General features: G+C 40.8%; 1 protein-coding gene across 3 annotated transcripts in view; it reads left to right on the top strand.

The window, feature by feature from the left end:
• Window positions 1-24,523, top strand: part of FBN1 (fibrillin 1) — a 231,737-nt gene that overhangs the window by 83,690 nt on the left and 123,524 nt on the right. For all 3 annotated transcript variants that reach the window (XM_032343647.1, XM_032343645.1, XM_032343646.1), the window contains one exon: window positions 22,597-22,794. In XM_032343647.1, coding sequence (XP_032199538.1) covers window positions 22,597-22,794 — 198 coding nt within the window. The remainder of the gene's footprint in view (window positions 1-22,596; window positions 22,795-24,523) is intronic.

The following is a 24,523-nucleotide window of genomic DNA, read 5'->3' as shown; positions in this document are numbered from 1 at the left end:
GTGGTGAGAAATGAGGTTGGATGCTAACTTAGCCTAACTGAGAGAGCTTGGGGTGCACATTATTATTTGTGTCCAGCCTGCTTAAGAGTTTTTCTTTCATAAGAAAGCATATTTGGATGGGGAAGGGCAGGGAGCCACTCTAGTTTGTGACTTAGCCAATGAAAGGGAAGCCTGGTTATTCAGATCTCAGAGCCTTCAAAGTAACAAATTCATGACCGAGTGGTGGCTTAATTCTATTTTAAGCATAGTGTTTCAGGTGAGGGTTACATTTTATTTTCAAGTGAGAACATTGCAAATGCAAGCATATCAAATGACAGTCAATGTTATAGGGACCCTCCACAAACAGCTAATTATGCTTGGAGCAGCCCTGCTGGAAGAAAGATGCTGTAAAGGCAAATCCCAGTTGTCTGGTCACTTTCCTTAAACCTTCACCTGAGTCTTTCCTCTTCCCTTCCCCAACCTAGACCCATCTTGCCTAGACTTCTCAATGAATCCTTGGCTTGAACTCAGTTCACTCGACTTTGTTGCTGACACACCCGTTGTTCTGACGGAATCCTGGCTTGAATGGAGCTTGCTCAGCTGTGCGTTAGACAAACCCTCCTGGCTGACCTGGTTTAAACCTGGCTTTCTTGACGCCATCTCTGGCATGTTCCAAGGTGAAAAAGGACTCTGCTGCCCTTTCCATTGCTCCCCTGGAGGGGAAACCGGTTGCCACTTGGCACCAGAGTTTATCAGGCCCACATCCAGAGTGGTAACATGATTTAGTGAGAATAGTACAGGGCTAGAAGGCAGGAAATGAGAGTTCTAGTGCTCTGCTTTTCAGTAGCTGTGTGATCTTGGGCAAATCATTTCCCTGCCCTAGCTCAGTTTTTTCATCTGAAAAGAAAAGTTAGGACCTTTCTGACCCTAAAAAATCAGGGATGCATGTAATGTTAACAAACTCTTGAAATTAATGGTGATTCAGGTTCCACATGCAAATGAATCTTTCTACCTTCTACCCTGCCTCTTTGCCCCAAACATGTGACCTCTCTATTGTAGTTTTATAGAGTGGACTCAACCCAACTCTTGGCGTTGGGCTTGGGAACCTTAATCCCTTTGTCTCTAAGATGAAAACTCTACTGAGGATACTTCCATCTGCTTCACATGTCATAGTTTACCTCAACCATCCTTAGCAACCCTGGAAGGGGTTGTTATTACCTCCGCTTGACACATGTAGGAATTGAGGTTCTTTGAAGTTACATGACAGCACAGCTGATAATGGGTGGGACTGGAATTCAGGTCAGATTCATCTGTTTCCACAGCCTGAACTCAAGCACTGTCTTCTCCATGAGAAGGACTTGCCGTTGACATACAAAGTACCTGGCATGTTGGGCAAGAGATCTCAAGGGAACCCCACTTGTTAAGGTCTCAAAGAAAATGATTTCTAACTATATTTCAGATGCTTAGAATCTATGCTTTGCCAAGCACTTTTCCACTTAATTTTAAATCCATGGGTATTTCAAGGGGAATTTAACCCATATGTTTCTGCTTCCCTTGTACTTAACTCATCAAAGAAGATTGTTTTGTAAACCTTAGCCTCTTCTTATGAGCACTATTGAGCTCATATTTGGCTGGCATTGGCTGGATTTTGAATTTGACTTGGTTGAAGTTTGATGTTAAATCCTTCTTTCCAACCACTATTTCATGGTGGTTTCATCCTGTGAATGGTTAGAAATTGAAGGTGAATTATAAAGACTCTTCCAAAACTGCACCAAGATTCCACTGATAGAAAAAGAGAGTCACTGACGTTTGAAGTTTGTTGCACTCACCTAAAATCTCACCCCATTAAGCTGTTGAACTTTGCATGAATATGTTCTATAAGGGTAAAAAATTAAATTCATGGGTGTTCCCTTGCTCTCCTGAAATAAGGCAGAACAATATTGTCTTTGAGAGAGATGATATTTGAGAAGTTTAGGTATATTACTGCTTTGGAAAAGCCTTTTAGCTTAGAATCTCCTATTTGGGAAATATTTGAGTCATACAGAGTGTGGAAAGTTTCCTTCAGAGACCACCATTAGAAATGTAGAAGGCAAAATCCTGTTTATTATCTTAGCATGTAGATTAGTTGGGTACATTCAGTTCTGGTGTCCTGTTGAGTTGGAGAATTAATTAACCTCACATGAGCTCATCTAAGGAATGTGTATAATTGTAGGTAGTTGTGCATGACCCAAAGGGAAGTGAGAACAGTTTCTGTATCCGGTTAAAAGTTGAGTTTGACAAATGTATATATTGAGTGTCTTCTGTCCCTGGTATTTGGGGATAGAGAATGAGAGGTCAGAGGCAAGTGGAGGACTGTCCCTCCTCCTAGGGAGTTTACCACTCAGTAGGCTATGACCTGTATGCTTCTGTCTGTACACGGGCCAGCTGGTGTAAGTGCTAAATAGGCAGAGTAAAGACACTGCACCACAGGAGATGATGTTCATTTTGACTGATGAAGTTGGACAGGCTCCCTCCAAAATGAAGTTTTGGCTTGAAGGATGAGGTTCTTGAAGGGGGGCAAGACATTCTGGGATGAGATAACCGGACACGTTCTTGGATAATATAGACAATGCCAAATAGTTTTCCCAGATTTCTGCCCTGTGTGTAGCTGTGGGGTGGGGTGAGTCTGTGGAGGTGGACCAGAGCTCTAGAAGCTCAAGCTGGGCTAATGGGGATTGTGCATGTTCCTCATTAATGAGCACCTAGGATTAGCATGACAGCCTTGAACTGGGCACAGATTTTCAGTGCTGGGAGCCTTTAGTCTTAAATCAAGGAGAGAACCTGAGAAAGTGGTAAGGAAAGGAACAGGACATTGAAGAAACAATATGTGAAATTCACATATTCTAAATACCAAGTATAAGTGAAATTTACCTAGCACATTAAGTATGGCCTTATGTTTGAATAGTACACAAATGAGGGTCAGTTCTTTCTGAAGGAGGAGAAATCAATCATGTGGTGCACATTATGTGAAAAGATCTCCTCTATCCATGGTATCATTGTCATGGAACTATTACACATAAGATTAAATATTTTACATAGTTTATCTCCTGTCATTCTTACAAACACCCTGGCTATTATTATCCCCATGTATAGTAAAGAAAACTTAAGAGCTGAGAGTAAATGATTTGCTCATGGCCATATAGGTATATAAGGTGTGTCCTTCTCAGTTTGCAGAGAGTTACAAAGGTAATAGAAGAATATATACCACTTAGTGTAAGCACTAAAACAATGCTAATACCTATTTGAACTTTTCCATCCCAACTCCTGGAGGTAACTAGCTCTGTTGTAAATTTTAATACATACCTTTTTTCAACTGAGACCAAGATTGTTTTTGTGTTTTCATGGTTTAGGGTGTTTATATTTTCCAAAGCAAAATTGGAATAATTTGCAAAATAATTTGCAAAAAAAATTTCATGCAAACACTCCAACACTGCCCTGAGGGTTTACATATACCTCCAGATTTAGGAGTAGGAAAAGTAGGATCACTGATGTTAATACAAACATTGCTTGAATCTTGAGCGTTGAGATTTAATCCTGATGAACAGAAAGACAGAAAAGTTGTACCTAAGAGGAGGTATGAGTATGAGGGCCTGACCCAAGTTTTAAGAAGCCTGAGTTCTAATTCCATCTGCTGTTGATTTGCTTTGTAACATTGAGAAGATCAATTCATCTCTCTGAGTTTTAGCTGACCGTTGTATAAATTGTTTGATCTCTTTGAGAAAGGCAAAGTAGTAAGGGAAAAGCACAGATTTTAGAATCAGAAATACCAAAAACAGAATTTGCATTCTGCCACTTAGCCTGTGTATGGCTTGGGCAAGTGTCTTCACTGTGAACCTGTTTCCTCTTCTGTAAAACGGGGGTGGGGGAGTCTCCCTCGAAAATGCTGTGAGAATTAGGTGAGCCAGCATGTGAAAGTAGCCAGTACAACACTCTATTATGTGTGCTTTCTTTCTTCCATCCATAAGCTTCTTTCCAGTTCTAAAATGAGAGATTCCCGTGCTCATCTACTACATAAACTTTTGAAGCACACCCCCTCGTAATTATGGAATTTCCGGTATTAAAAGACTAAGCACTTCCCTCAAATCAGACTTATCATCAGAAGACTTTCCAGGGTCTCGATGAATCTTTTCTTTTCACGTTAGCAACAACATCTGGGATTTAAAACAAACAAACCAAAAACCAGCTCCTCTCACACAAGCGTTAGGGGCAGGGAATGGAAAGAAACATGTGATAAAGTTCATTTACCACCCTTTTCCTTCCCCTTCTTTGAGCCAAAGCAGATTAGGAGGCTAAGACTTTGTTTTTATTGGTTGTAGAGACCATCTGTGCCTGCGGAGGGCATTGGCAAACCTACCCTATGTACAGATGAATAATTCCTCACACTGATGCAAATGCGGTAATACCTTCCAGTCTCTCCCTGCCCACGGGCCTCCTCAGCATCTACACCGTCCTTTGCTTTTCAGTCCATTCTTATTGACACATAGTTTGAAACTGCCACTGTTTGGCAATAGCTCCAGAATTCCATTAGTTCCAGATGCCTACTGTATTTGTCTATATTTTTATGATTGTGATGGTAACAAATCAAACACCTATACTAATGGAGAACTTGTGGGGGAGGGGATACTGGTCTTTATTTTCAGTTAAGGGCCATATGTGGGGCCTATTACATTAAAAAAAATAGCCCAACTGTTTTGAAAATAGAATAGAGAAACAAAGGTATGGGTGACCTTATTTTAAAAGATGGAATGTATTCCACAAATGAGAACTGGCGGTTGTATTGATGCATGTGACTCTTTCTATGTTAGTTAATTTAAAAATGTGTATGCATTAAGAGTAGAGCGTTAGGGCAAGTTAACAGAGGCTAGTCATGTCCTAACATAAGACACCTTATCCAGTTGCCAGGAAGGAAAATTAAGTTGCTTTTTAGAATATGAGTTCATGAAGGAATAATATCTGGAATTCTCCTTTGAATTTGGGTAATTTATTTATGCACTTAATCCACTTTGCTCAATCATTTTGGTCTCAGTTTTAAAAAATATATGCTACATAAGAATTTCAGAAATGCAATATCCTACTCTTGGATCATTTACTGATATATATACATCAACTGATAACAAAATCCACATACTTGGCGTTTTAGTTAGGAATGAGTTTGGATGAATTAACAAAAACCCCTACCACGGGGCCTTAAACGAGTAGGGATTAATTTTTCTTATGTTACAAATGAATTTGGAGGAATCAAAAATATCATCAAGGACCATTGGCTCTTCTTCCTTACTGCTTTACCATCCTTCATGCATGGGCTTTTGTCCTCATGACTGCAGGTTGGCTGATGGACTTCTAGGCATCACATCTTTCTAGAAGGATGAAAGGATAAAGATCAGGGGTGTTATCCAGGTGACTTGTCTCACTTTATCAGAAAATGAAAAGCTTTCCTTGACTCTCCATCTTGTAGGCCTCCACTTGCATCTTATTGACAGACCAGGGCACATGTCTACTACTGACTGGAAGGTAGCTAAGGACAAAGGGACTGTAAAGAGTGGAGCAAGGCAGCTCCACCTGTGCCTTTCAGCTTGCTCAGAGCAAGAATCAGGCTTGACTTGATCTTTATGGCAGCCTTTACTCTTACTCTATTTTGCAAATCCTAACTGTGATTCACAAGAGGAGGCCAAGCCAGAGAGTAGAGCCGATTCAGAACAAATCTGTCTGTCTTGCAGAACAGATTAAAAGGTACATGTCCTGTGGTCTATGGGTCAGTGGCGTCATCTGTTTTGAAGAATATCAGAATATCTCAGTAATCTGTAACCATAGTATCTGTGGGAAGAAGGGGAAAAAATGGAAGAACTAGGAACTCTGGTAAATATTTTCAATTCATGTTTTCATGTACTACTCATACTACCTGCCTGGGAAGGCAACCCCAGGGGGCAGAAGAAACTGACTCGCGGGTGAGTGCTCACTGCCACACTGATCATCATAGTTTAAGGATTCAAGTCAGATGGGTTAGATTCAGGGACTCACAAGCAGTTAATTATGGCTTGGCCAAAGGGAATGACTAGTACGCAAGATTATAGGTTTAGGCTCACGGGAGATATGTCATTTTCATATTCATTCATTCATAAATACTTGAGAACTTATTATGGATCTATAAACTAGTCTAGGCTCTGGGGATATAAAATTTAATGAAATAAGATATTTATCTTTAAGGCTCATGGTCAAATGAAAAACAGTCATATACATCAGTGATTTTGATGGGGTTTAGTTAGTGCCACAGAAGAAGGAAGAGGAGGGTGATCAGGGCAAGACTTCCAGAGGAGAGATTTGCTGGAAAAATAGGGGAGGAAGCACAATCCAAGCAGAAGGGACATGAGTTGAAGAACCCTAGTCCTCTCAGTGTCACCAGACAAGGACTGCACCGAGGCGAGTGGCAAGAGATGAAGCTGGTAGGGACCATTCCACAGAGTGCCCTAGGTTCTAACCCAGTTAGGTTCACTACCAAGTGGTTAGAGGAAATGGGGATCCATGGCAAAGCAGAGATGGTTGGGTGGTTGAGGAGGGGCTGATTAAGAAGCTGTCAGGGTGGTATATTTTACGGGGTTTGCAGGGATGACTGAGTGTGGGGTGTGAGGACTTCTGTAACACCTCCTTCCAGTTTGTGGACTAGGTGATCTGGGCCATGGGGATGCCCTTCCCCAAAATAAGAAGGGTGGGGGGTACAAGTCTGGTGAGAAAAGTGAGCTTCTGGGGCGCCTGTGTGGCTTAGTTGTTAAGTGTCTACCTTCGACTCAGATCATGATCCCAGGGTCCTGGGATCGAGTACCGCTTCAGACTCCCTGCTCGGCGGGAAGCCTGGCTTCTCCCTCTCCCACTCCCCCTGCTTGTGTTCCCTCTCTCACTGTGTCTCTTTCAGTCAAATAATGAAATCTAGAAAGAAAGAAAGAGAAAGAAAGAAAAAATGAGCTTCTATCACACTGCCTTTCTTGGGTGATGAAAGTGACCTTCTCTCCCTAACCTCACTGCTATGTCCTGGCTCAGGCCAGGTGAGAGGCCACTGGGGCATCTAAATGGTCCATGCCTCAGCCACTTGAAGTCCATCAGATAGGCAGAGCATCTGACTCAAGATGCACAGCAAATTAGTTGCTAAGCCAAGACTGAAAAGCAGGCCTCCTGACTTTTTAGGCCTTCTGCCTTTTCAATCGACCCCTAGAGTGTATTCTGCTGAAACAGGCAAGGTAAAAACATCCATAAATGCCGGGTGCCATTTGGGGAAAATCAGCCAGGACTTTGCATGTCACTAAGGATTAGCTCCTGACTTCTATATGGCGGTGATAACTTCTCTGCAAGTGTATGTTCTTAATGCGGCCCCTGTTGAGTTACAGTCTCGGTAATTGGGTAGCTGCTCAAATGGTGTGTGTGTTTGGGCTTGTGTTACCAACTGGGAAGGGGTTTGTATTTTCACTTTTCTTTGAGAGTGACAAGGTATGTATTTTACAAAACTCCTTCTGGCCCATGGGGGCAAGTTATCTAAATAGTGCCCCAGTCTTATTCATTACTTCCTAAGTGGTGCAAAGGGTTAAGCCTATTTTGAGCTACGAATACTTTGAAGAATCTGATGAAAATCGTAGACTTTCTTCCTCCAAAAAGGTATAAATGCGTACCCTATATGGGTCAGATGCAGTTGGTTCCAAGCAACAAAACTGGCTGAAGCAGAATAGGAGATTCATACTTGGGATGTCCCAGGACCTCAAGGGCCGTAAGCACCAGGGCTTCATCGAGGCCTGGAAGCAGGAATCAGCCACCCTCTCGGCCTCTCCCTGAGGCCACCTGCTCTCTGTCCTTGCTCCTTTCCTCAGACATCATCTTCCCTTCATGCAAATGACATGCTCTGTGCTCTCGTTAAATACCTATTGACCTAGAACCCCAGAGGTAACCTTACCTGGGGTCCTGCCCCCTGCAACAATGAAGACCAGTACTTCCCAATCCCAGTTCCAAATTTCTTGAAGAGAACATGCGATTGCCCCACTTGGATCAGGTACTCAGAGACCAGAGCCACTTCACTGTGTCCAGCTCTGTCAGACACATGACTTATGAGCAGAATCTGGGCGCTCTTGAACCTCCGGGGTCCCCATTAACTGTGATCATAAAGTTAAGAATTGCAGACCAGAGAAATCGGAATGCTGATAACCCAAAGGCACTACTCTTGGCCGTAAAACTACTGCAGAAAATGGAACATCCGTTTGAGTAGAGGATGTTTGCATGAGCAAAAGCCCTCAGAACGGTTGCTCTGTGCAGGAGCTGTGGGTTTTGAATATCAGTAGTTAAATCCCAGGATGGTGAATGTGATGTAGATTGAACTATAACACTCTCCAAGGTCACTGATATTATATTCCTAACTTTTACCCTTAAAGGTTTGGAAATTCAATTTTAATTATTGTTAACATGCTTCGTAAATATCCAAGGGAATACAGTATAGACCTGTTCATACATCCAGAGAGCCAAAATCTGGCTCAAGTTGTTTTTTCTTCCACAGTTGGAGAAAATTGTGGTGTTTGGCTTGCCTCTTGGGGCATGTTAAACCACTTTTAATGCTGTCTCTTATTATTTTCTGACCATATGCACTTTCCACACATATCTAAGTAGCTGCCTCAGATGAAACCCAATGTCTGGCCAAGCTGATGTAAATCTTTAGTAAGTGGTAAGAGAGAACAGAGTGACACAGTGCCCCTTTAGTGTTCAGACAGTACACAATTTAATAGTTGTAGACCTCATAGTCTCAGGAGCAACTTGAGATTTTCTTTCCAGTTCTAGAGAATGGAAATTTCTGAGCCGTCTTCCCAGCAGCTGCATGAGGTAAAACTTAGCTACAACTGGATTGACCCGTTGCCTGTGCACTAGCACTCACCCTTAGCTCCTCAGATTATTTACCTGGGGTGAGCGGAACATAATTTTTACTTCCAAAGAGCATGCTGCTTACTGTGAAGTTATTTGATGCTTTAAAACTGTTGTCACCTACGCAACATACATGTCCCAGAACATCCAAACCTGTATGTTACCAGTGAAGCTGCCAAGAGTCCAGGAGCGGTCATGATTGTCCAGTTGGTAACATGTTCTCAGTCCATGTCAAAGATCTTAAAAATGGATAACTGTGAAATAGCAGCAAAAATGTAGTTCTAAGGTTCTAATGTTTTTACTCTTTAGTTTCTCAGAAAATCAGTGTTCTGCCATGTTTTGATATCTGAGCATGCTCAGATTTTTAATCAGGAATCTTCTTTTGTTGATAAATCAAATGAACCTAACCAGGATTTGGAATTGTGGCCTCTCCCATTCCCTCAGCTTCCATGCCTGACTTCGGCACAGTTCACTCACGTGTTCTGAGTAATGCTTGTACTTTCTTCCAACTTGTCTTTCTTCAGTTGAGTTCAGTGCCAAACCAGAGCTGGAAACAGTCTCCGGAAGTTTTCATTCATCAGACGTTTTCTTCCGAAGAAAAGTTCTGAGAATAGGAGGGTCATCTTGAGAACTACCTGATAATATATTATCATAGTTCAATGATTGTGTGTGTGTGTGTGTGTGTGTGTGTGTGTGTGTGACAGAGAGACAGAGACAGACAGACAAGGGTGGAAGAGAAGAGCAGCCTATGTAATCATGTACCCATAAGCAAATGAATATTTGGTAAAAAGCCAGTTCTAGAAATAACACTTTTCAACCAATGTATCTAAGCCATCTCACTGTCATAGATCTGTCTTGATGGTACAGAAAGCCCAGTTGATATGAGCCATTTCTCAGTTGTGGTTAAATAGCTGAACTTTTGTCCTCCCCTTAAGTTTTTTACCAGATCTCTAGGAATTGATAATATCATCGGAGTGTGGTATGTATCAATTTCCTGTAGAATGAACTTAGGGCTGGCAGCGAGCATCCTAGTGGTCTTGGATTCCCTTGCCCTGTCATTTTGTAGAAGCAGCAGTGAAGTTCCTCTGGAGGAAATCCCACCCACACGCCAGGATTCCGTCACATATTGTTGGTCTGAGCCATGTGTACTTAACACTCGGGTTTCTGTGAGAACTGGCCAAACGTGTTTGAAGGAAGAATTTCAACCATATAGTTTATACATCAATATGTGAATGTGATATGACCACATGCTTGCTCAAAAAGAGGAAGGGAAGGGCAAGAAATGTAGTGTAGAGGCTGAAATGCACAGACCAAGATGTAACTTTATTATACATAAGTTTTATAGCATCAGGATGTACAGATAATATTGTTTTATGCAGGGCCAGCCTCATCCATTCAAGTCACTTGTCCTGTACTTGGTACTTCGTGAAAGTGTGAAGACCTTTCATAATGATTATTGATAGTTTGAGCCTAATCTTTTTTAAAAAATTAACATATAATGCATTATTTGCCCCAAGGGTACAGGTCTATGATTCGTCAGTCTTACACAATTCATAGCACCCACCATATCACATACCCTCCCCAGTGTCCATCACCCAGCTGCCCTATCCCTACCCTCCCACCAGCAACCCTCAGTTTGTTTCCTGAGATTAAGAGTCTCTTATGGTTTGTTTCCCTCCCCGATCCCATCATGTTTCATTTTTGCCTCCCTACCCCGACAACCCCCCACCCTGCCTCTCAAATTCCTCATATCAGAGAAATCAGGTGATAATTGTCTTTCTCTGATTGACTTATTTTGCTTTGCATAATACCCTCTAGTTCCATCCCTGTTGTTGCAAATGGCAAGATTTCAGGGTTTTTGATGGCTGCATAGTATTCCATTGTGTGTGTGTTGTGTGTGTACACCACATCTTTAGCCATTCATCTGTTTTTTTGAATCTTTTTTAAAAATTATTTTTATTAACATATAATGTATTATTTTTTCAGGGCTACAGGTCTCTGAATCATCAGGCTTAAACATTTCACAGCACTCACCATAGCTCATATCTTCCCCAATGTCCATAACCCAGCCACCCTAACCCTACTCCCCTACCCCCCAGCAACCCTCAGTTTGTTTTGTGAGATTAAGAGTCTCTCATGGTTTGGCTCCCTCCTGATCCCATCTGCTTTCATTCTTTCCTTCCCTACCTCCACAACTCCCTGTCCTGCCTCTCAAATTCCTCATATCAGATCATATGATAGCTGTTTTTCTCTGACTTATTTCCCTCCCCATAGTACTCTCTAGTTCCATCCACATCATTACAAATGGCAAGATTTCATTTCTTTTGATGGCAGCATAGTATTCCATTGTATACATATATACCACATCTTCTTTATCCATTCATCTGTTGATGGACATCTAGGTTCTTTCCATAGTTTGGCTATTATCGACATAGCTGTTGTAAACATTCAGGTGCATGTGCCCCTTCAGATCATTATTTGTATCTTTAGGGTAAATACCCAGTAGTGCCATTGCTGGGTCGTAGGGTAGCTCTATTTTCAACTTTTTGAGGAACCTCCATGCTATTTTCCTGAGTTAGCCATTCAGGAATGGCTATCTGGGCTCTTTTCACAGTTTTGTTATTGTGGACATTGCTGCTATAAACATTGGGGTGCACATGATGGCTATCTGGGCTCTTTCCACAGTTTTGTTATTGTGGACATTGCTGCTATAAACATTGGGGTGCACATGACCCTTCAGATCACTACATTTGTATCTTTAGGATAAATACCCAGTAGTGCAATTGCTGGGTCACACGGTAGCTCTATTTTCGACTTAAAAAAAAAAAAATTTATTAACATATAATGTATTATTAGCCCCAGGGGTACAGGTCTGTGAATCATCAGGCTTACACACTTCACAGCACTTACCATAGCACATACCCTCCCCAATGTCCATAACCCAACTACCCTCTCCTTACCTCCCTACCCCCAGCAACCCTCAGTTTGTTTTGTGAGATTAGGAGTCTCATGGTTTGTCCCCCTCCTGATCCCATCTTGTTTCATTTTTTCCTTCCCTACTCTCCAACCTCTCACATTGCCTTTCAGACTCCTCATATCAGGGAGATCATATGATAATTATCTTTCTCCGATTGACTTATTTCACTCAGCATAATACCCTCTAGTTCCATCCATGTCATTACAATTGGCAAGATTTCATTTCTTTTGATGGCTGCATAGTATTCCATTGTGTGTGTGTGTGTGTGTGTGTGTGTGTGTGTGTGTGTGTGTGTGTGTACACCACATCTTCTTTATCCATTCATCTGTTGGTGGACATCTGGGTTCTTTCCATAGTTTGGCTATTGTGGATATTGCTGCTATAAACATTTGGGTGCATGTGCCTTTTCGGATCACTACATTTGTATCTTTAAGGTAAATACCCAGTAGTGCAATTGCTGGGTCATAGGGTAGCTCTATTTTCAAATTTTTGAGGAATCTCCATGCTATTTTCCAGAGTGGCTGCACCAGCTTGCATGCCAACCAACAGTGTAGGAGGGTCCCCCCTTTTTCCTCATCCTCACCAATATCTGTTGTTTCCTGACTGGTTAATTTTAGCCATTCTGACTGGTGTGAGGTGGTATCTAACTGTGCTTTTGATTTGTATTTTCCTGATGCCGAGTGACATTGAGCACTTTTTCATGTGTCTGTTGACCATTTTGATGTCTTCTTTGCCAAAATGTCTATTCATGTCTTCTGCCCATTTCTTGATTGGATTCTTTGTTCTTTGGGTATTGAGTTTGATAAGTTCTTTTTAGATTCTGGATACTAGCCCTTTATCTGATATGTCATTTGCAAATATCTTTTCCCATTCTGTCAGTTGTCTTTTGGTTTTCTTGACTCTTTCCTTTGCTTAGTAAAAGCTTTTTATCTTGGTGAAGTCCCAATAGTAAATTTTTGCTCTTGTTTTCCTTGCCTTTGGTGATATTTCTAGGAAGAAGTTGCTGCATAGTTCTAGTCTAATCTTCTCTCAGATTCCCAGTTTTGGTGAGTGGCTGGCCACATATCCAGCTTCTGGAGCCAGAAACCTGAAGTCATCCTTGTCTTTTCAGTTTCCCTCACCCTTCACATGCAAACCATCTTTAAGCACTGTTGGTTCTCGGCCCCCACAGACACCCCCCAGAGACACCCCCACCTGCTGGCAGCTCTCCACTTCTGCGTCACCACCTTTGTCTTAGCCACCACCATCTTTTCTCAGATCCTTCAATAGCCTCCTTGCAAGCTTCCCATTTCTACTCTTGAACCCTCTATGCAGTATGCTTTAAAAATAACACATGTGTTTTCAGGGGCTTCCTGCTGAGCTTCAGGCCGAATCCAAATTCTTTACCATGGCCTGGAATGTGCTGTGTAATCCAGTCCCTGCCCAATGTTCCAGCCCCGTGGCGTGCCTCTTTCCCCTTGCTCTTTGAGCTCTGGTCACAGTGGCCTTCTCTCATTACTGGAGAAGCCAGGCCCTCTCCCAGCTCGGAGCCACTGTTCTTACTATGTCTTAAACCTCAGAATCACTTACTCTCACTTTGCACAGCTGACTTGCTCTCATCCTTTAGGCCTTCATATAAATAACCATCTTCTCTAAGAAGGCTTCCACGGTGGGTATCCCCAATTGTTCTCTATCATGGCAGCATGCTTACTTCATTTGTAGACATAATCACAGCCTCAAATCTAAAATGATTTTAAATTTATTCACCTATCTGCTGACTACTTTCCCTGCCAGATGGTAAATTCCATGTGGTCAGGGACTTTCTCATGTTGCTCGCTGATACAGCACAGTAGCTCGGTAAATATTTGTTGAATGAAGCAATTCTTTTTTTTTTTTTTTTTTTAAAGATTTTATTTATTTATTTGTCAGAGAGAGTGAGCACAGGCAGACAGAGTGGCAGGCAGAGGCAGAGGGAAAAGCAGGCTCCCTGCTGAGCAGGGAGCCCGATGGGGGACTTGATCCCAGGACGCTGGGATTATGACCTGAGCTGAAGGCAGCCGCTTAACCAACTGAGCCACCCAGGCGTCCCTGAATGAAGAAATTCTTGATTACATTTTACAACTGTAATGCTTACCCATTGAATCTGATCATGGAAGTCGGAATGTCTGATTTTATTTTATGCAGTGGGATATTTTCGTTGTGGTAAAATATACCCAACACACAATTTGCCATTTTAGCCATATTTAGATATGTGGTTCAGTGGCACTAAATACACTCACATAGTATACAACCACCACCATCATGTCTCCAGAACTTTTTCACCTTCTTGAACTGAAACTATACCCACTAAACAAGAACTCCCCACTCCTTGCTCCCCTCAGCCCCTGGCAACCACCATTCTACTTTGTCTCAATGAATTTGCCTCTTCTAACCATCTCATGTTGGTGGAACCTACATTGGAGTAACACCAATCAGTTAATTTTTATTGCCCCTTTATAAGCATAGGCCTTTATTCTCTAAATGTGAAAATCTCATTTATAATTATGATTTTCCCATTTTAACAGTAAACTTTCCATTAGAATCCTTCAGAAACAATTCCCTTCAGATAGATTTTGTATTTGGAAATTAAGCAATATTACAAGGCACTTTTAAGATACACAAGTTGATCTAAGAATATGTCAGCCCTGGAAAGTTATATTTAATATCATTGATCACAGGGCCTTTACTCTTATGTTATTAATCTTGCTTTTGGAATGTAGGGAATGTTTTATGCTTGGTGGCTTTGAAGAAAATATAAAAGAACAAATAAATCATATAGTTATATAATACTATTGTTTTTGTCTGGCTGTTCAATAGCTGATTCTCTGTGGTGAAACTGCAGTTTGGTTTTACACAGCGTTCATGCAAGCCGTTTTCAAAGTGCATAAATCAGAGCCAGCTGGTTCTTGAATGTGCAATTTGCAAACCACAAAAAATGAAGACACTCTATGATTTTATTATCTTCATGGTAAATATGTCACCCAACCCAGAATTTGAGTTCTAGCCACCCCACCACTCTTTTTTTTTTTTTTTTTTTTCCTAGTAAAGGTGGTTTGGCGATAACATTGGGTGAAAGTGTGAATCAGTCAAGACTCGTAGGATGTACAGTGAGGGGACAAATGGTGTCAGGTCAATAATTATTCAGACATGGCACCTGGGTGGCTCAGTGGGTTAAGCCGCTCCGTTCGGCTCAGGTCATGATCTCAGGGTCCTGGGATCGAGTCCCGTGTCAGGATCTCCGCTCAGCGGGGAGCCTGTTTCCTCCTCTCTCTCTCTCTCTCTGCCTGCCTCTCTGCTGTCTACTTGTGATCTCTCTGTCAAATAAATAAATAAAAATCTTAAAAAAAAATTATTCAGACATGAGATATTCTCTTCTCTGAACAAGATTGCATGCTGTTTTCTTCATCATGGAACAGAATAAAATGTGGTAACAGTCTTTTGTGGTTGAGTTGCTGCTGCACATAATCAGGTTCCAGAACTATGATCTGAATTTGGTCAAATACTTAGTCTGCATGTTAAAATTAAAAGGTATACCACACCTTGTTTCTGTAGTTTTGAATGATATTTATATTAAAATTTATAATGGTTAATACTTTTATAATTAGAGAAGTTAAAAGTCAGCAAATGTTAACAAAAGAGTTTCGTGCTTATTCTTGTGCCCTATTTCTAAATTTTTAAAAATTAGTTAATAGTGAAACTCCATCTCAGATATAGTCACTAAACGATAAACATTTTGCACAGTGTAACTTAGTAAATTTTGCCAAAAGCTCAATTTATTTTGTCATTTAAAAAAGAATAACATAGCTTGGACGAAATGAAAGAGACAATATTGCATAGTACAAGTAACCCAGGAAAGAATTCTTATGCCCTCAGAATTTTTATTATTAAACATTTACATTACATTACACAAACTTACATTAAAGTTGAAATAATAATATAAAATATACCCATATACCTTCTATCTGCATTAAATGTTTAACATTTTTCTACTTCTATACACATAATATTCTCTATGTGCTTATTTGTTTGTGTGTATATATAAATGTAGATTAATATTATATAATATGTATTAAATATTAGTACATAATATATAAATGTAATTATATATTATATATTTATAACATCTAGGTATATACTTATATATATTTGTTGTCTGTTTTGCTGAATCACTTGAAAATTAAGTTGCATACATCACACTTTACTTCATAGGTAACCAAAATACCATGACCATATCTAAAAGAACAGTTCCACAGTATTATATAATACGTGGCCCATATAAAATTTCCCCAGTTATCTCTTTTTGAAACAATCCAATTAAGGTTCAGTGATTATATCTTTTTAATATAAATAATCCCTTTACCATGTTTTTTTTTTTTAAGAGGGGCATCATTTATTTCCGGAAAAGTTCAGAACAGTTGCCTTTGAAAATCACACATTCTAGGTTTTCTCAGTGTTGCCTTCTGGTGTCATTGTCTTGTTCTTCTACCCCATATGTCCTCTCTGCTACAGGTTGGGTCTGAGGTTTGACTATTTTTGGCATAAACTTCATAGATGATGTTTAGTACTTTCTATTTAATGAAATCAGGAGTCATGGAGGTATTTCAAGGTGATCTATAAGAGTGCAATTCTTGAGGAAATTAAAAGTTTAACTTTTGGTGTTACTGATGCTAGCTTTGATCAACATCTTTGGAACCTGGGTGGAGAATCCCCCTGGCATTTCACTCAGGTACCATGTCTAGCACTGGGCAGGGCAGTTGGAAGTGGGAGCTCCTGGTAGTGGAGTGATGTCATGTATACAGATGTGCTTTGTAACACTGGGAGAGGAAGAGTTTAGAAACGTGAGGTCAGTTGACTGTTAGGACAGTGGAGCAGTGGGTGGTTAGCCTTCTTAAATTTTGATTTGTTGTTTGCTTTAGTGAGCTTGTGGTTGGTATAATTAATCAAGGACATAGTGAAGAGCCTCATAATCAGTCAACACTATGGAAATGAGCACAATGGGATTGGACTATATTGAGTGGCAGTGATCCCAGCTCATGGGCTTTTCACTTTCTAAGGTTAGACCTTCAGGTAAGCAGTCAGCTATCTTGCAGACACCTCCAATTAATAATGGAACAGAAGCACTTCTCAATAAAAGTTGAGAGAGAGAGAGAGGAGAGAGAGAGAGAGATTGAACTTAGAGCCCTAGAGGGCAAAATCATTTTGGGGGGCTTTTGCAAAAGGCAGACACCCAGGCTCCATGCCACGTCTATTGAATTGGATTCTAGGGGATGAGAGTGGGGGAGGGGGAGGAGCTTCGGGAAGGCTGGGGTGAGGCCCAAGCATTAGTATTTTGCCAAACTTCCCCAGGTGATTTGGTTATGTCCTAGGGTTAAGAATAATTGGAGAAAGAAGAAATAGCATCAGTTATGAGACTAATTATGATCATGGAAGTTCTTTGCCTTAATTGTCCTCAGACTGAAAGTTCTTGAACTCTTTCCTCAGGGGGTTGTATTGACGTTCCACACGTTAGGAGTTTAATGCATCCCAGGCCAACCTACCTGAAAGGAAGAAGCATGCTGTGACCCTGTCATGGATAAATTGATATCTCATCCTTTTGTTTGTAATTTTTATGAAAAGAAGGATTTAATATAATTGGAGCCTACTGCCCCAAATTATATCCTTGTGCCTTCCCTGTAGTTTGTGGTTTAGCGACTGGGTAGGAGTGACAAGAATTTGTTGTACCACAGAATATTCTTTCTCTGCACATGATGCCTTTGCTTCAGGGTGAAGTCTGGTTACAAATGAAAGCGAGGTACCACTGTGGGTCCCAGCATTCTGAGCCACAGCTCTGGGAAAGGGCTGAGGATCTGAAGCCACACATACACGTTGGTCAGATCCTAAGCCTTGAGGCTAAATCTATGAGGACGGTGAAATAGCCCTAGAGCCTCAACCACTCAGAATGGGAACACGTAGATGCAGAATTTCCCATGAACAAGCCACACTAAAATAAGCCAGTTAAAAACAATTAAAATTGCATTTTAATTTAGGAGAGGCTTGGCCCTTTGCCCTAGTTCATGGAGGTCTTATGGGGAAGTGAGTGAAACAGTTTGCCAACAGAAAGTATTTTTAATACTATATTTTAGTTGCATTAGGAGTAATGATTTACGTTGAAGGAATGAGTCAGACATTACCCAAGCATTGAATTAGGCACATTCCCTGTCTCGTGCTGGGACTATCTGAAAAAAAGAGTATGTAAATTTAGCCTAGTATCACGTAAGTGCTATGGGAATAATTGTAAATAATTGGATTATTAGTAAGGAATTGGGAGTGTGGGCAGTTTTTTTTTTTCCCCCTGTGGTTAAAGTATTGGACAAAAAACAGCATAACTTTGGCAATCTAAATGAAGCACAGGACAAAAAGCACATGCTGCCAAATCAGAATGACATTTGAAAACCATGTTAATAGAGCATTTACCTTCCAAGAGGTTTTTAAGTCCAATTCTGTTTCATCCAGATTATGCCTCTCTCTCCGCACTCAGCCATTTTTATTGAAAATGTGGCCCTACAAATACATTTTATGTCCACTTACTAATCTGCACTGTCAAATGGTTTGGTTTTCTGTCCATAGCATTATTTAGAAATGTGTTAAGTCTAGATTCTGTTATACATACTCCCAACTGTTTGCCAAATATCCAGTATATTTAATAAAGTTGGGTCCCTATGCACTCTAGAGATGCCTAATGAAAACTGTCAGAATTAACTGTTACCATTTCTTTCTTTCTTTTTTTTCTTTTAAGATTTTATTTATTTATTTGACAGAGAGAGACATAGCAAGAGAGGGAACACAGCAGGGGGAGTGGGAGAGGGAGAAGCAGGTTTCCCGTTGAGCAGGGAGCCTGATGTGGGGCTTGATCCCAGAACACTGGGATCATGACCTGAGGCAAAGGCAGATGCTTAATGACTGAGCCGCCCAGGCACTCCAATAGTTGCCATTTCTAGTCCATGCATTTCATGTTGAAATGAGAGTAAAAAGTCACTGACCCTGGGAAAGTCTGAAGGTTATTTTCTTTTTATGAGGGTCTCCCAATGAGGAATTCATGTCTGAAGTCATGAGGCCGTGTCAGATAGGACTGAATCAGATTGTTTTAGTATTTTGTAGCGTGCCTTGATTTTGTTGGTGTCAGTCTCAAACAAGTGTTTGCATCTACCCTAAGTCTCTGCGATCCTCATATATAAATCTTTCTGGTAGGCTCTCTTGACAAATGAGCAGCAAAACCAAATCCAAGCAGTGTCGAAGAGAGGACTGTAAATTCAAATTCATGTTCCATTATGTTTTTTAAAGATTGAAAATGTCATGCCATCATGAGCCTGTTTGATCCAAGCACTTGCACTTACCTCCGTAAATTAAGAGAAGAAACAAACTTCTGTTTCTTTCCTTGTAACCTAACACAGAAGGCTTTATTTATTTTTTTAAATAAAAGATTATGTTGCTATGATCTTTCTAGCCTGAGAAATATAATATGCATATGTAGTTATAAAAATCTTGGTGGCTGTTTCATGAGACTATACATTTTTCATCCTCAAGGAGTTCATCAGTGATGTATGGTGAATGCTCTGTGTAATAATGAAGAATTGGAGGGACGCCTGGGTGGCTCAGTTGGTTAAGCAGCTGCCTTCGGCTCAGGTCATGATCCCAGCGTCCTGGGATCGAGTCCCACATCGGGCTCCTTGCTCCGCAGGGAGCCTGCTTCTCCCTCTGCCTCTGCCTGCCACTCTGTCTGCCTGTGCTCGCTCTCACTCTCTCTGTCTCTCTCTGACAAATAAATAAATAAAATCTTAAAAAAAAAAATGAATTGGAAACAATTTAAATGACACACAGTAAGAAAATTATTGAATAAGTTATGTTATAATTTGATGGAAAATTATCCATTAAATACACCCATTAATGCAACAGTTAAAATCATATTTTGGAATAGTGGTTACATGGGAAAATGCTTTGGGCACTGTTAAGATTCAAAATTATAGATTTAATATAGTTCCTATTTTGTGATAAAGAAAAAAAAACACATGTAAAATTAGGTTAAGGTAATATAACCAATATGTATGAAAGATTTCTTTAGGTGGAGTTACATGTGATTTTTATTTTCTTGTTTATATTGCTCCCTTTTCCTAATTATCTGAAATAATTATTTTTGAATCACAAAAATATGTAATAAAATGTTAAAAAAAGAAATGCCATATGTTAGATAAAGATTTATTAAATGCCTATAGGTAGTATTTGGAAGAATTGAGCCAAATAATGAAGGATTACAGCATTTGACTTTGCCCATGTGTTTACTGCCTTTAAGAGAACTTTTGCTGCAAACTGTCATGGTGTTGTCATTTTTCTTTATTGACAGAATGAAATGAGGGTGGAGATCTATTCAACAGCATTTAAATTTTGTATTTTTTTTTAAAGATTTTACTTATTTATTTGACAGAGAGAGAGATCACAAGTAGGCAGAGAGGCAGGCAGAGGGGGTGGGGGGAAGCAGGCTCCCTGCTGAGCAGAGAGCCTGATGCGATGCGGGCTCAGCTCGATCCCAGGACCCTGGGGTCGTGACCTGAATGGAAGGCAGAGGCTTTAACCCACTGAGCCACGCAGGTGCCCCTAATTTTTGTATTCTTGCTTGAATTCAATGCTATGTAAGAAAATAGATTTTGAATAGATCTGACATATTTTGAAACATATTAAATAAAATATACCTAGCATTTGGCTATATAAAACTGAAAAATAATCAGTAGGCTAAAATAAATGCACAAACAAAGGAAAAAGACAATAAACTGAGAAAGCAACGAGATGAGGCTAGAAAGGTGGGTGGGGCCAGAACATTAGAAACTCAAGGGAAAGAAAAGTATAAGGTTAGTTTTTTTGGAGACTGGTGGTGTTTACGTATAAGCTAAACAACTTTTTGACCTGTTTGCATATCCTGTACCTGTGTTTACTTAATATTTTTCTTTAAATTGAGTTAAACTTTTTAAATTCATCCTCATCATAGCAAAGGTATTTGTGAAATATGAGTCCGTTATGGTTATGATTTTTAATAATACAAATTAGAATTGACAAGTGACTATTAAAACCTGACCATCTAAAACCATCTTGCAAACCATCAGCAATACACACAGCACGGTTTGGCAAGCACTTGCATGGAAAGGGAGATGCGGAGATGGGGACTTGACACTTTGAGCATGCTGTCTGTCTCTCAAGTGCTACCATAATTTGGGCCTCGTCCTCTTGCGGAACTTGAGTGGGTGGTGTTTTGTTTTAGGAACTGCTCAGAAAGCTCGTCTTTCCACATGAACGTTAGGGCAGCATGGGCATTAAGGCAGTGCCATTGAGCACGGGTGGCTCATTCCAGCAAGAAAAAAGGGAGAATGAGGAAGAACATTTAGTGAGAGGGAGTGCGGGGTCCTAACTGCAGCAGAGAAAGCAGGAGAGAATACACAGATCAGAGGCGTGCCTCCCTCCCTAGAGAAAGAAAGAATAAAAGTCAAAACCTAACCCAGAGGTTTCATCAGCACACATGGTGACTTTCATAAGCTGTAGAATTCAGTGGTGAAAGGAACTTACTGGAGTTATTTATTTTCCACTGGATCCCTGGATTCAGGAAACTACCTATGCATTTCTGAAAATGACATGGGGAAGCATGCAGTTTTGGGTAGTGGGTGGACACTCATGGGTCTTGTCACACCTCAGCTTCCCTTATTTGTCAAGGTCACTGTAGAACAGGAGAAGATATTATGGTCTCAATTTCTCTGAGAGAGAGACTGAGGACAGCCTGACTTTGGTCTTCTCTGCTCACAATGTGTTCATCTTCCTTGTTTTTTGGCTGTTGAATCCAGATTGACTTTCTCCTTTTAGCAAAACAAAACAGAATAGAACAAAAATTGAGGCAGATTTTTTTTAATCCAGTGAGAGTACTTGGAAATTCTCCTGTGGCCTCCACCTAGCCCTGTCCGCTTGAAGATGGACTTTTGCCCAAGGGTTACAATGATTTTGGACCAATGTCCTTACTCCTTACCTTAAATACCTAATGTCTTCACATGGGTAAATATTTTAAAATTCTTACTTATTTGTTTGCTTTCTTATTTTTTGTATTTGAAATAGGATGGGCCCAATCCAAAAGAAACGAGTAACCCATTTCTTTTGTTCTAGGAACTCCCAGGAAGAAGTTGCCATGACTTGCCTCATTGCAAACTTGGACATTTTTTGCTTTCTCTAGCATGAATAATAATAGACTGTAAGCTCCATGAGGACAGGGATTTGATCTCTTTTAATCATTTAAATTTCCACATCAAGCACAGGGCCTGATTTATAGTAGGCACATATTTTTGTGACTGACACATATTTCTGAGTGAATGAATGTATATTAATGTCATAATGCTGTGTACGTATAAGACCCCGCTGTTGTAAAGTGTTTTCCATTTACACATTTGATCTTAAAATGGCATCTTCACAGTGGGTAGGAATTGGTGTTTTTATCCCTGTGTCCTAGGTGAGGACCATGGAGATGAGTGCTAGAACGGTCTGCCCAAGGCTTCACACAGAGTCACTGATGTGTGGTTCCATCCCTGAAGACTCTTACCCAATTTAGAGTCACGCGAGATGGGGCACAGCTGTTCCTCTGCGTGATGGTTCCTGCTTTTCTGGACCTTCATGGAATTCTTCTTTATTTTCAGATTACAGGACAGGCCCATGTTTTACTGTGGTCAGCAACCAGATGTGCCAGGGACAGCTCAGCGGGATTGTCTGCACCAAGACACTCTGCTGTGCCACGGTGGGCCGAGCCTGGGGCCACCCCTGTGAGATGTGCCCCGCCCAGCCCCACCCCTGCCGCCGAGGCTTCATTCCAAATATCCGCACGGGAGCCTGTCAAGGTAAGCCTCTGGCCCATGGAGTTATTCATGGATTCATCTTATTTGCTCTGGAGAGCCATTCTCCAGTGAAGTTGGAGAGAATGGAAAAGCGGTGTCAGAGACATAACTTCATGATTTCGCTGACGGCATGATATCCAACTTAGGCATGAGGAGCGTGGCTCAAGAGGGAGCAGCTGGTCTCTCTGGAGTTTTCGTTGCCAGCAGTTTCCCCTCCGACCCCAGAAGTGTTTCTAGGGGCTGGTATGATTCTGTTTGCAGCAATGCTGTGTGTTGTAGCAATGCTGTATATAAACACCAAGCAAAATCTATGAACAAGGTAGTTTTTCTCAATTTTTTCCCTTCATTTGATATTGTTGGAGTTCCTCTGTCTCATGGGTTGTACTTAGTTGACCTCAAGAAAATTGTTCCTCTCTCCATTCTACATGCTACATTATGCTTTTTTTTTTTTTTTTACAAGTCAGAAATAAATTAAGATTTGTTTCACAGTTTTAAATATCCCCAGATGTCGCCTGTTCGCTTCTTCTCCTGCCTCCCATAGAAGCCCTTACTCTGTTTTTGGCTTTCGTTCCTGTTCTTCCAGCTGTACAAATTCTTTTATTGTCTGGATGTCTGGCAGGAAACAGGAGGAAGTGAACGGAGGCAGTTCAGCACTAAACTGATGGGATTGAAAACTCCCAGGCTGTATCTGTTTCCTTTAGACATCTTCAGGGCTTTTTTTAGCAAGTTGCAATATTTTCAGAAAATTCCGGGTACGCTTTTCTGAGGCAGACACATCCTAGTTTGGTTTTATTCTATATGTCGGTTCTAAGGCTAATAGGCAGTAAAACAGAATTTGGGTTTAATCCCACAGGTCTGTGGGTCTCCATTAAATTATACTTCCACAAATTCCACTTGTGATAAACACTGTTGGTCCTGGCTCCCAACTACTATGTATAATATAACTTACAGCTCCTTTACGTGCCCTTCAACTGGTCCTTCTGCATGTCAGGAGCAGCAAGAAGTCACTTCGGAATGAAGGAATTACAGAGGGGTGTAGTGTGTGATTTTAGAAAATAAAAAGTCAGTTTTATTCCCCCTTTCTCGGGCACCTTCTTTATTTTTTCTCATCCTTAGAATGTCCCAGTGAGTTTTGAAGAAATTCTTGGTCTTGGTGTCCTGAGGGCAGCTACCCCCCATGAATGCACTGACTTAGACCAGAAAGCCAGAAGTGGTGTCCATGAGACCTTGTCAGAGGTTGATACACTAAGAGAACTGGGGCAAAGAGAATGAAGAGGGAGAGGAAAGAGCGACTGCTCTTGGCTTTACTATGCATTTCCTCTGGTCTCAACTTGTCCAGGATTTTCTTTCTGTCCCTTCCTGACTCTGCTATTAGACATCCAAGGTGGGGGGGGGGGGATACTATTTCTATCAGAAATTTTGTGAAATGCATGAAATCAAAATGGTAGTCATATTGCCAATTTGAGAATGAAATTTGTCGTGTTTTGTTGTGTTCTTTTCTGAGTGATTCTGCTATTGGCTTGGGAGCTCTGTCCCTTTGCTGTTGTTTTCAGACCTTGAGCCGGATGTGAGGGGGCTGTGGGCAAGTGGGTTCATAAAGGAGCTTATTCTGTCTTCGGTCTTGGGAAGGTATGGCCAACAGAGAAGAGCCCTCATTCATATTTCCTCTTGGCCAAAAATTATGACCAACAAGACTATCAAGTTTTGCTTATATGTACCATCAATTTCAAAA

This window comes from Mustela erminea, chromosome 5 (genome assembly GCF_009829155.1).
Source record: "Mustela erminea isolate mMusErm1 chromosome 5, mMusErm1.Pri, whole genome shotgun sequence".
NCBI lineage: Eukaryota > Metazoa > Chordata > Mammalia > Carnivora > Mustelidae > Mustela > Mustela erminea.
Note: the sequence above shows the minus strand (reverse complement) of the source record. Positions and strands in the feature narration are given on the sequence as shown.